The sequence below is a fragment of the Mustela nivalis genome (genome assembly GCF_964662115.1).
Source record: "Mustela nivalis genome assembly, chromosome: 8".
Lineage (NCBI taxonomy): Eukaryota > Metazoa > Chordata > Mammalia > Carnivora > Mustelidae > Mustela > Mustela nivalis.
This window is the reverse complement of record NC_139027.1, coordinates 115955537-115968273: the sequence shown is the minus strand read 5'-3', so window position 1 is coordinate 115968273 and position 12737 is coordinate 115955537. Positions and strand designations below refer to the sequence as shown.

At 42.7% G+C, this 12737-nt stretch overlaps 1 protein-coding gene across 4 annotated transcripts in view; it reads left to right on the top strand.

Moving 5' to 3' along the window:
• PTPRA (protein tyrosine phosphatase receptor type A) overlaps window positions 1-12737 on the top strand; it is a 143196-nt gene that overhangs the window by 110800 nt on the left and 19659 nt on the right. For all 4 annotated transcript variants that reach the window (XM_082744553.1, XM_082744552.1, XM_082744555.1 and 1 more), the window contains 7 exons: window positions 1172-1262; window positions 2384-2460; window positions 5877-5913; window positions 9891-9988; window positions 11111-11230; window positions 11945-12111; window positions 12596-12731. In XM_082744553.1, coding sequence (XP_082600679.1) covers window positions 1172-1262; window positions 2384-2460; window positions 5877-5913; window positions 9891-9988; window positions 11111-11230; window positions 11945-12111; window positions 12596-12731 — 726 coding nt within the window. The remainder of the gene's footprint in view (window positions 1-1171; window positions 1263-2383; window positions 2461-5876; window positions 5914-9890; window positions 9989-11110; window positions 11231-11944; window positions 12112-12595; window positions 12732-12737) is intronic.

Below are 12737 nucleotides of genomic sequence, written 5' to 3'. Positions count from 1 at the left end.
TAGGTACTAATCTATATCTATTGAAAAAAAAACAAATGAAAAGTAATACATGAATCATAACTTACTTAACTGTTCCCCTACTGCTGAATACTAAGGTTGTTTTCAGTTTTGGAATCTTCCAAATAACAATAAAGTAAATAATGTGAACAAAGAGATTTTTATTTCTTTAGCCTAGATTCTCAAAAGCTGAGTTGCTAGGTCAAAGCATGGATAGTTTTAAGGTTCATAAAACATATTTCCAAATTACTTGTCAGAAAGGTTGTCTAGGTTGGAAGTTTGAACTATTTCCTTCCTTGCTTTTTAAATTTTGAATATATGGAACACATAAGAGGAAAGTCGTTCAAATAGTAAAGCTTAGCTTCCCACTTCTATAAAACCAATTTATTGAATGCTTGTTCTATGCTAGACTTGAGATTTTGGTAATTACTTCTTATGTGGCAGATATTAACCCAGTTTTAAAGATGAGAAAATGGGGTCCTAGAAAGTTTAACAGATTTTAAGTTCATACAGTCCAGACTATCTCATGTCAGACCAGTTATTTTTATCCACACACTTCCCACTACTAGCTAATTTACATTTGCTCCAAAACTACTGCAGGTTCAATGTCAACTCACTCAAATCCTCTGCTTCCTAACTGCTGCGTCCATGTGAATGTCTTCCCACCCACCTGCCCATCCTTGCTTCCTTGCCCCGTGATGCTCAAAGCTGGGCTGTCATTCCCTTCAGGTCCCTAGAGAGGGCCTAACTCAGCTGACCATTCAGACCCCTCCTGTGTGGTTCACTCTGAGATGTTTCTCATCTTTACATGTTGGTTAACATGGCCATCCCTTCAGTTATGTCCCCATTCCTGTTTACAGGGGTGGTCCATTTTGACCGAGCATTAAAACAGGTCCCTAACCACACAGTAATCATATAAAGAGTATGCTGCGCTTACAGTAACAGGGCATTCTCCCCCCTGCAGATTCTTGGCGTTAAACTCTTAAGGAGCTTGCAGGCTGTTTAGAGGAGAGGTGCACTCTTCTGTGTTAGGCTGCAGGTGTTCACCTAAGCCCATCTTTGTCCCCCAAGTTAGGGTAGAAACTTGCTGTCAGATCGGGGGATGGTGCAGCATTTTGCATGTTTGGTGTTTAGCCCTGTTAGTAACTTCCTTTAATTTCTCTTAACCTTTTAGGCTCTCCCTGCTTGTCCTATCCAAGCCACCTGTGAAGCTGCCTCCAAGGAGGAAAACAAGGAAAAAAATCGATATGTAAACATCTTGCCTTGTGAGTGTTTGCAGAGTTTTCTGGCATATAATCTTTTTTTTTTTTTTTAAAGATTTTATTTATTTATTTGACAGAGAGAGATTACAAGTAGGCAGAGAGAGAGAGAGGAGGAAGCAGGCTCCCTGCCGAGCAGAGAGCCCGATGCGGGACTCGATCCCAGGACCCTGAGATCATGACCTGAGCCGAAGGCAGCAGCTTAACCCACTGAGCCACCCAGGCGCCCTCTGGCATATAATCTTAAACTACATCTCTAGCCAGATTTTTTTGAGGATGGGAAGAATCTTATGATTGATCATAGGAGGGTTGGTAATAAGTATGGTCGAGTCTTTGGGCGGGAAGAGCCTTTATGGTCCCCCAGAGTGACCCAGGTGCTTATAAAGTTCAGCGAGAGAGCTTGACCAGGTTTTTTGTGTCAGGCCTAAAGTTTCTAGATCAAGAGGAGCAGTTTCACTGGGACCAGATAGGATGTGCATGGTTGTTACGGTTTTTTGTAGTGCTTATGGCAAAGAAATCCTAATACAGAGTTCTCTTCATAATGCCTTCCCAGGGTTAGTCATTGCTAATTAGTTGATTTATAACCTTATATATTTGTCTAAGCCAGTGGTCTGCAGAATGGGATATGCATAATCCAGTGGGATGTGACAGCAAAATGTTTGAATTTTGCTTTGTTTTTTTAATTGCCTTCTCAAGAAAAATTTATCCTTTAAAAAAATTTCTGGTGTATTTTTGGGTACATAATATATTAGAGACCACTCTCTGAGACATTTATAGAGACTCATGTCTTCTAATTCATATATGAGTATATGCATATTACGTATATTTTTAAAAAGCAATTAGTATTCTGATTACATTGCTTTGACTTTTTTCTTTTAACAGTGTATATTGGCAGTTCGTCTGTCAAGAAACAGAAATATTCATTTTCCTTTTTATTAACTCCTTATCGTTCCTTGTTGTGGGTACATCTTAATTTATTTAACTAGTCCCTGAATGATGGCTGAGATGTGTCCAAATTATTGCTCTTATAAACAGTGTTTCAGTGATATCTTAAGGCACATAGGCACAGATGTCTCAGCTGGCCTGGTTGTATCATTAACTGAAACATTAAATTTTTTTTTTCCTAGATGATCACTCTAGAGTCCATCTGACACCAGTTGAAGGAGTTCCAGATTCTGATTACATCAATGCTTCATTCATCAATGTAAGGAACTCAGGGTTTTCCTCATTATTACCTTGAATGACCATTGGCTACCATCTGCTGGCTCCTTTCCAGCTTCACATTAGAAGGAATATTTGTCATTTCAGGTTTTTCCTGAGGAGTCTAAATTTTTTAAGAGACCCAAAAAAAAATGTTTGTTTTTTTATTTAAGATTTTATTTATTTGACAGAGAAGGAGAGCATAAGCAGAGGAGCAGCAGGCAGAGGGAGAGGGAGGAGCAGGCTCCCTGCTGAACAAGGAGCCCAATGCAGGACTCAATCTTAGGACCCCGGGATCATGACCTGTGCTGAAGCCAGATGCTTAACCCACTCAGCCACCCAGGTGTCCAAGACCAAAAATATTTTTTTAAAGATCAGATAGTTTCATATGTATTCTTATGTTTACCCTGTTGTCATTCCAGAAGATTTCCCATAGAAATCTAAAGGTGTACTTTTCTGTAAGCGTCAGTGAATCCTTTTTGAGCTTATTCAGATAAGTAAGAACAAAAGCAGATCTTACCATCTTGAGTAAAAGTAAGGGAGAAGAACAGGACAAGAATATCTGACACTAGGTAACTTTGGTTAGTTATGTCTACTCTGAACCAAGGCCTGAGGGAAGAGCTAAAACTGGGAGATTTTTTTAATGGTGATTTAGCAATGTTTACAGAAATGGTCCAAGAGACTTGAGTATGTTCCATAGGCTGTGTGAGGAGCCAGTAAAGAAAGTTTGAAAAAGAGAGCACAAGTGAGCACAAGCTAACAAGAGCAAGCCTGACTACTGAAGTCGGGTGTTTGAAGAGGATACCCATAGAATTTGCACACCGTGTTCATAGTAGCATTAATCACAATACCCAAAAGGTGGAATCAACCCAAGTGCCCTTCAGTGGATGAATGGAGAAGTGAAATATTGTATATGCATACAGTAGAGTATTATTCAGTGTCAATAAAGAGCAAAAATTCTGATACATGTTATAACTTTAAAGATTTATGCTAAGTGACATAGGCAGGTTACAAAACAACTTCACTGAGGTGTAATTCACATACCATAATTTTCACCCATTTAAAATTTACAACTCTTTGGTTTTTAGTGTATTCACAGATACATACAAGCATTGCTGGTCCACTTTAGAATATTTTCATAATCTCAAAGATACTTGTGTCTCTTCCTTTTTTTTTTTTTTTTTTTTTTTTTTTTGTTAAGGTTTTATTTATTTGAGAGGGAGGGAGGGAGCATAAGTGGGGGTAGGGGCAGAGGGAGAGGGGAGAGTAGACCACCTGCTGAGCACAGAGCCTGCCACAGGGGCTCCATCTCAAAACTCTTAAGACCATGACCTGATCCAAAGTTAGATGCTTAACTGACTGAACCACCCAGGTGCCGCACATCTTACTTTTAAAAACGTTTTGTTCACACCAGTAAGAACCTTATTGTCCATTTATAGTTAATCCCCATTTCTACCCTTGGCAACACCTTACCAAGCCTTTCTTGCACAGAGAACTAAGATCAAATGGGAATCTTGAAGAGAAGTGGTACTCAGCACTGTGGCGTGGTAGCAGCAGGAAGGGGGGTGGAATGAGACCTATGGGTTGGAGACCACAAAGGTTCAAAAGCAAACCTGGCATTAGTTACAGGAGATGATGAAACAGATAGTGGCACAGTTGGCAAGTGGGTTTCCAACCTGGAGTCTTAAGAGGGACTAATTTCCTCACTCTAGATGTTGTAAGAGTAGGATCTTCAGGAATGTTTTTATTTTTAACAGATACGAATGTAGCTACCACCTAGAGCTAGCCAATGATTTGATTTTGAAAATCCAAAGACATCTCAGGAATCAGGGAGCCACATTTTATCTTTTCCTTGATCATAACACAAGGAAGAGCAGTAGATTTGCCTCATTCTAGCTATACCTTATTGGTTAAGCAGTGCTGCCATATCACAATGTCAGCATGCATTCATAGGGACATATGGCACAGTGTTGGATGGGACAGAAGCACTTTGGGGCTGGGTCTGCCAGCAGGGCTGTTAAGCTGCTCATGGCCCACATGCTCCTGTGAGAAATTAGTGCCTTCTTGTGGAGCAGGGATATGACTTGGCTTAACACATTCCCAAGAGCTTCTCAGTTATTTGTTTCTTTCTTTCTTTCTTTTTTTTTTTTTTTAAGATTTTATTTATTTGAGAGACCACAAGGAGGCAGAGAGAGAGAGGGGGAAGCAGGCTCCCCGCTGAGCAGAGAGCCCGATGAGGGGCTCGATCCCAGGACCCTGGGATCATGACCTGAGCTGAAGGCAGAGGCTTTAACCCACTGAGCCACCCAGACGCCCCGAGCTTCTCAGTTTTAATGACAAGTTTAGCTATTAACAAATTAAGCCTTTCTCAGTTTCCGTCTTCTAATGATTAAAAATACTTGTAGAAACTTAAATTCCCCTTCTCCAGAAAAATTTTAACAAGCTTCTTATTACTGGCTTTAAATATGTCCATCACTTGGGGTCTAAAGCTGCTTTCTCCTTCTGTGCTAGCAAGCAGCCCTGTCTTTCTCTCTTTTGAACTACAATAGGACATGGCTTCTCACACTCAGGCCCCTTCCTGTATTCTGCCACTGCCTTGCAGACTTATATTTCACGCCATCATCTTGGTGTGACATGGTGTCCCATTTGTGAAGCTGCCTCCTCCCTCATTGCCCATCTTATGGCTGTCTTTAACAGGTTATTTATAATTCTTCAGTCAGAGGATTTTTCACTTACCTAGGACTTTTCAAGTGAACACTATATTTAAAAATGTTGAAAAGTTGTATCACTAAAACAGTAAAAACTGGAAAAGAAAGATACTGCCAGTAGTTAGTTTTTCCAAGGCTCCGTATCCATTCAGTGACATTACCAGGCCCCTTTGCTTCTTGTCTTCTACTACCTGTAACGGGGAAGCCAGTTGTCTAACACTAGGAACTATTCCACATACCCAAAGGCTCTTCCCCAAAGGTTTTTGGACTTGGGTAAAGGATTATCAAGTAAATAACTCCTTAAAAGAAAAGAAAAGAACCCCTTTTCCTTCCTGATGTGGGCCCAGCTTCATCCATGGAACCACCACACGTGCTTCTGCCTTGGAGGGTTAGCACTGACACCTAGACTCTCAGCTGCGAAGAAGGTATCAGGAACAGTGTCTAGCCTAGGTGTTGGTATTTGGATGTTCTTACACCAGTGTTCATTAATAATTCACTTTGAGAAGAATACCTAGACCATGTGATCTTTGTAATCTTTGATTCCTGGTATCCAAAGCTAATCCTTCCGAAATTTCTAGAATGGAAATCTTGTTAATTGCCTGGACCTTTTCACAAGGGAGGCTTTGTTAACTGGGAGGTGAAAGTTCATTCCTATCCATTTTTGGTTCTCATTTTCTTTTTATCCCTCACCTCTCCCCCACCCTACCCTCAGGGCTACCAAGAAAAGAACAAATTCATTGCTGCACAAGGTAAAGTAATGATCATTTTCTACTTTCGGGCTCAACCATTAGTTCATTAGTGGTTTTCTTTTCTTTCTTTCTTTCTTTTTTTTTTTTTTTTTGGTGCAGATGCTAAATAGATTAATCAGAATGCTGTAATTTTTCTGTAATTACTATCATCTGAAAGAAATAAAATCTGCCTTGCACATTTATAACTAAGGGCCTTCATCTTGATGACAGTATCCAGGGATCCTGTTAAAGAAGTTCTTTTGTGTATGTGCATAAAAAAGACTGGAGAAGGTTACACACGCGCGCGCACACACACACACACTCTCTCTCTCTCTAATGAGGTCCTCTGTCTTAGGGCCTGATGGGAACCTTAGGTGCAAGCCAGGCTTCTCAAGAGTTTGAATTTGGATTCAGTCTCCCCAGAGGGTTGGCCACCTCACAGGGTCCAGGCTGGCTCATCTCCTCCCCCTGTTGTTGGGCCTCAGCTCCTCTGTTATTTACAGAAAAGTGGTCTGGGAACTCTCAGAGCAGGGACTTAGTGCCATTAGGTTAGATGTGCTCTGCACACATTTCCATAGCCTCAAGTTTTAGTAAGTGTCCTCCATTTTGGGATCCTAGTAAAAATATCATGTTGTTTGCTGCACTGCAAAATAATTGATGTTATTATGGTCCAGCAGAGCCCATTTATTTAGCCATTCAGCAAATGTAAATTATTGGCCATCTGTTATGTGCCAGGCACTGGCCTAGTTGATAGGGATATGTACAGGAATAAAACAGGAGATGATCCATGTCTTTTTGGGGCCCTTAGTTGGTAGAGGACAGTTTACACCAAAATTAACAGAAGTTCTGGTTAAGTGACTGTGGTGTGCTCTTCAATACAATAACCACTAGCCAACTGGGGCTATTTAAAATTAGAATTTTTAATTAACTAAAATTAGATAAAATTTATAATTTGGTTTCTCAATCATACTAGTCACATTTTAAGGCTTAATAGCTACATGTGGCTAGAGACCACCATATTAGTGCAGATATGGAACATTTTCATCATTGCAGAAAGTTCTATTGGGACGAGAACCATGGTAGAGATAAAACAGAGACAGAAGTAAAATAAGGTGGCTAAGAAAAACCTTAGCTCCCTCTTGCCCTTACAGTCTTCCACTGGGGCCTGGCCATTGCCTAACCAGGCCCTGCTTTTCTTACCCTCTGACCTTAAGTCAGGTCTACCCTCTGAAGCCCAGCTTAGCTGCCACCTGCTCAGTGATCATTCTAGCACGAGTAGCCAATGTGCAATCTCTTCCTCTCTTTATTTGCCATGGGACCTTGTTGATGCTAAAATATTTGTTGAAGTAAAGTCACCTATGATTTTCTGATAGATCTTTTCTCACACCCCCCTTCCTCTTGAGCCTCTCCACAGTACTTCATGCTCCTTGAAATTCTGTTATTTCCTGACATTCAGTGTTGGTTTTTCTCAGTTTTCTAAATATTTCTTCTCTGGCTTTTATTCTTCCTTCTGCCTCTAAAATACAGTTTCTCCCCAAATCTGTGGATGACTATTTCCTTGAAACTCCACTCTTGTCTTTCATGGCACCATTTCTTAGTTCTGCTTCTCCATCTGCTCGTCCTTAGTCTTCATCCCAGGCGTTTGCTTTCTGAACTTGAATAATGCTAAAGATCTCCAACATTCTCTTTTTGACCCCTTCTTTTCTTCTTCTCCTCTGTATTCTCTTTGAGAGACCTCATCTAATACCCACCTCTGTTTGTCTGGCTGCTGACTCTCTTGAATTTCTGAGCTATTTTTCCTTCCTTCCTTCCTTTTTTTCTTTTTTTAAATTTTATTTATTTGAGAGGAGCACAAGAAGGGGATTGGGGCAGAGGGGGAGAGAGAAGCAGATTCCCCACTGAACAGGGTGCCCGATGTGGGACTCAATCCCAGGACCTGAGATCATGACCTGAGCCAAAGGCAAATGCTTAACTGACTGAGTGAGCCAGGCACCTCTTCAAACAACTTTTCTAACTCACCACCTGGATACCTCCACAGACTCTTCAACATCAAAAACTAAAATATGCCTTAGGGCATTGGCTGGATCAGTCAGTAGAACATGAGACTGTTGGTCTTGGGGTTGTAGGTTTGAGCCCCATGTTGGGTGTAGAGATTACTTCAAAACAAAACAAAACAAAATCAGTCTTCTTCAGCCCCCACAACTGCTTTTTTCCTGTATTCTCTAGCTATCACCATGAATGGAAGGCTGTTCATCTAATCAACCAAACCAGATTTGGGATCATCCAGATTTCCTGCCTGTTCTTTGCTCTGAATATGAGTGGTTTTCTTATTTCTTTCTCCAAAATCCGTCTTCTCTGAAACTGCCTTATCCCCATCTTTTTTTCCAGCTCTGTTGTAGTAACCTACTAATTGACCCCTAGGTCCCAACCTTGCTCCTTGCATTTCTTCCACCAGGATGGCCTTTACTGATGCAAAGTTCTTGTTAACAAGGACTTGTGGATATCCTACAACAAATTTCTATTATTTATACAACAAGCCTTCCTTAGCCTGGCCTCTACCCCTTTAGATTCTGTTACCTGTTTTTCCCCCTCCATCTTCTACCACTCCATGTGCCCTATACTATAACCTCATTGAACTCCTTACAGTCCCTGGACATCTCGTGTTTTTTCTTGCTGCTGTCCCCAGCACTTCTGCGTGGAGCATTTCTTCTCCCTATATCCCCTTTCTAAATTCCTTTCCGCCTCATCTACCCCAGCATATGGCTTAAATGTCACCATCTCCAAGAGATTTTTCCTGACCTTGCTAGATAGTAGAACAACTCTACCTCTGTTCATCTTGTTGGCATATGTCCACCCTGTCATTATTTGTTTTTCTTATTACTATTTTTTTTTATTCTTACCAAAGGGAATACAAAGTTTAAGAAAGTCAGAAGGGTATTACAAAGCATATAAAAACAAAGTTCTCCCCCATTTCCTCTTCACTTTTTTACCCAATGCAACCATTTTTATCTCTTGATGACTTCTTATGACAGATGATAATTTATTTAATCATCTTACAGACTGTCTTATACTCAGTCATACATGCATACACATGTCCCTTTCCCCCATTTTCCCAGTAGAGTTAAATCACAATTTAGAGCTAAGATAATATTTCTTATACTGTTGTTATTATTATTATTATACTAATATTATATACAACTGAAGTATTACATGATGTTTTATACAGTTTTTGGCTTTCCTTTTTTCCAAATGAATACTTACCTTCTTTATCCTGTTTACTTAGTTTTTTATATACCTAGCACTGAGTTTTTCCCCCCAGACTCTCCACTAGAAATATTTATTTCCTCTCAGTACCTTCAGAAACATGAGGCTTAATTTTTAAAATTTTTTTAATCTTACGATTCTTCTAGAACCTTATTTCTTCAGTTCCATTCTGGATTGGTTGCCCTCTATCCTCTGTCATCTTGAGCCTTTCCTTCACCAACACCCAGGGAATTCCATTAGCCTCTATCCTATTAGATCCCATTTCTTTCTCTTTGTTTGCACTCTCATTTTGTTTAGAAATCTCCCAGCAGCATTTTGGAAAAGACTGTATGGCAGTAAATTTTAAATTCTAGCCTGAGCAAGCCACGTAGCATTTCTGTGGCTAACAACACCTACCTTAGAGCATGATAGGAAGGAGTAAATGAGATATAAAGCACTTAGCTCATTGGCTGACCAAAAACATAGGTATTTAGTGAGCAGTTATGATTTCTAATCCTCATCTATAATATCCTTGAGAGACATTATTTGTGTTCTCTTTACATTTTGACAGCCTCCCAGCCCCCTTCATTTCCTGGTAAAGTGCCTGACACATACAGGGTGGATGAATAGATGGATTGGATATTTAGCTGAGAACATGTGGACATAGGCTTCCAAAAGTCAGGAATGAATGTTCCCAATTTCCCAGCAGATTTCTTCCCCTTGGTGTGTCACATCTTTGCTATTGACTACTTTAGGACCAAAAGAAGAAACAGTGAATGATTTTTGGAGGATGATCTGGGAACAAAACACAGCCACCATTGTCATGGTGACCAACCTGAAGGAGAGAAAGGAGGTGAGTGAAGAAATTAGATAGGCATGACCAGCAGAGGAACTCCTGTTTGAGCCTGGGGTGTCCCTCTTTTGTGCTTCCTTTGTGGCTTCTGTGCCAGTCATCCAGACAGAACCCAGACCAGTGCGCTTCCTAGACTTTCTTTGGGCCTGGAGGTCTCAGATGAACCTCAGGGGTGCGCCGAGGGCACCTTCCCCATGCCTGATAGTCAGGCAACTCACTGTGGTTTCAAAACAACCTAGAAGAAAGACTTGGGCCATTTGCCAAGGAAAAGCTACAGAGGAGCTTTTTTCCCTGGGCCTCTCCAATCCCTCATTCTCGTGGTTTCCTGTACCTCCTCGGAGTCAGCAGAGGGAGCTGTATAAACTGAGACCCTGTGGGATGCAAGGGGGAATCTGAGGCCCTGGCCTGATCTTTGTGCAAGCAGCTTTCTGACTGGTCCTTTTCTTTTCTTTCGTGCTCTGGCCACCGAGTTTGTGCCTGGCCAGCCCTATCACTGTGTCACGGCCAGAACCAGTCTTGAGCTCTGGATCAAGCTCCAGAGAGGAACCCCCATTCATGACAGTCTTTTTTCCAAATGGCCCTTAAGTTCCCTTGATGCCCACCGTGGGGTGTTGGATATGTTGATCAGCAGTTCTGCAGTGCTTAGAAGGGATAGCACTAGGGCTGTGCTATAGGTTCATTTCCTCCTACCTGACCTCTTACTCTCAGGAGCTGTTCGGGTCCCAGAGAAGGCATCATCCCGCCTTGGTAAGCCCCTCAGCAGGTTGCTAGTTCCAGGGGAACAGACAGGCCTGTCCCTAGATCATAACCTGGGTATTGTGGAAGGGCATATTTTATAGTAAAGTAATGCCCATTTTGACCTGAACTAAGGGAACAGGAGTGGGAAAGAAGGAGTATAGGGCTGGGGCTATGTAAAGGTCAAGAGATACTGCTGAACAGGATGGAAGCTGAGAAACTTGAAAAAAGAACAGTAAAATAAGTCTGCGGGGACCAAGGTGAGAGAAGAGGCCTTCTCTGGGGACTTCTGCCTGGGCTTTTGTGGTCCTTTCCTTCAGGTTCTACATGTCTGCTGGGGGCGGGAGGTCTGAGGTCATCAGGGGATGCATGTCTGTTCCTTTCCAGTGTAAGTGTGCCCAGTACTGGCCAGACCAAGGCTGTTGGACCTACGGGAATATTCGTGTGTCAGTGGAGGATGTGACTGTCCTGGTGGACTACACAGTGCGGAAGTTCTGCATTCAGCAGGTACTGTCTCCTGCCTCCTTTCTCTGCTAACTACTAGGAAGGTCGAACAGACTGGGTTACCCCTCTCTTACTCAGGTCAGGAATCACTGAGTGTGAGGTCTGTTTGGGCTCTGAAACCAGACATCTGGGCTCTTAGGGAATTCTGTCAAAGCCAAGGGAGGAGCATTTTCATGACCGGGAGAAAAACGTGTTATTGAGATAGTATTTCATCATTGTAGTTATGAACCAAGTGTCTCTCAGATGTGGTATAATCTTCTGGCTACTCACCTTCTCTTACTCCGAAGGATCTTGACATCAGGGATGTGGTGGCCCCTGCTTTTGGTCCTCCTTGAGTGACCCTGGAAGCTTGAGCAAAGTTTGCCTTTAGCTAAGGGGCACAGTAGTGCTGTGAAAAGAGGGCTTACCAAGAGTCAGGAGACCTGCATTTTAGTTCTGACATTGCTGTTAATTAGTTCTGAGACCTTGACAGGGTCACTTCTCTGAGTTTCACGTTTCACATCTGTCAGCTGAGAATAATTGTGAGAGCCCTGCCTTACCCCATGGGGTTCCTGGGAAGAGATCCTTTCTCCATAGTTAACTATTCTTTGGATAGACTCTCACTTTCCCATTGTCACTGACAACCACAGCTGGCCCTGGCTTTTAAGCTTCCCTACCCCTGGCACTGCCCTGCCCCAGGTTATCAGGGCCCACACACAGGATCTCCTCACTCCACAGGTGGGCGACGTGACCAACAGGAAGCCACAGCGCCTCATCACTCAGTTCCACTTTACCAGCTGGCCAGACTTTGGGGTGCCTTTCACCCCTATCGGCATGCTCAAGTTTCTCAAGAAGGTGAAAGCCTGTAACCCTCAGTATGCAGGGGCCATCGTGGTCCACTGCAGGTCAGTGTGGCTGACCCTTGGCTTCCCGCTTATACCATATTCTGTGCCCGTGGTCAGAGCAAAGGAAAACACAGGGGCCCTGGCTGATGAGAGGAGGCTGACACAGAGCAGATAAGCTGTTAGGGTCCTGGGGCAGCAGCCAGACTCAAGTTTTGGTGCTGGGATAGACCATGCACGAGGAAAGAGGGAAGGGCAGTTCTCCAAGACTGGGGGTGGGGAGACCACTGCTATGAAGCCAGAAAGCTAGATTGAGTGTGTTTTGTGTGCTTGGTGCTTTCACACCTTTCTAAGTATCAGGATTCCCTGGTCCCGATAACCAAAGGTATAGTGGGGTTGTTGGCTCCATCAGTCTTCCAGCTATTCCCCATTCAGAATTAGAATGTACTGGCCTGAAGAAAGAGTCCTGGCCTCTGCTACCCCCTCCCTGTATGCTTCCACAAGGCATGCTGGCCATCCTAGTAACATCCCTGCTCTCTGGCTGCAGTGCGGGTGTAGGGCGTACAGGTACCTTTGTTGTCATTGATGCCATGCTGGACATGATGCATACAGAGCGGAAAGTGGACGTCTATGGCTTTGTGAGCCGGATCCGGGCCCAGCGCTGCCAGATGGTGCAAACAGACGTGAGT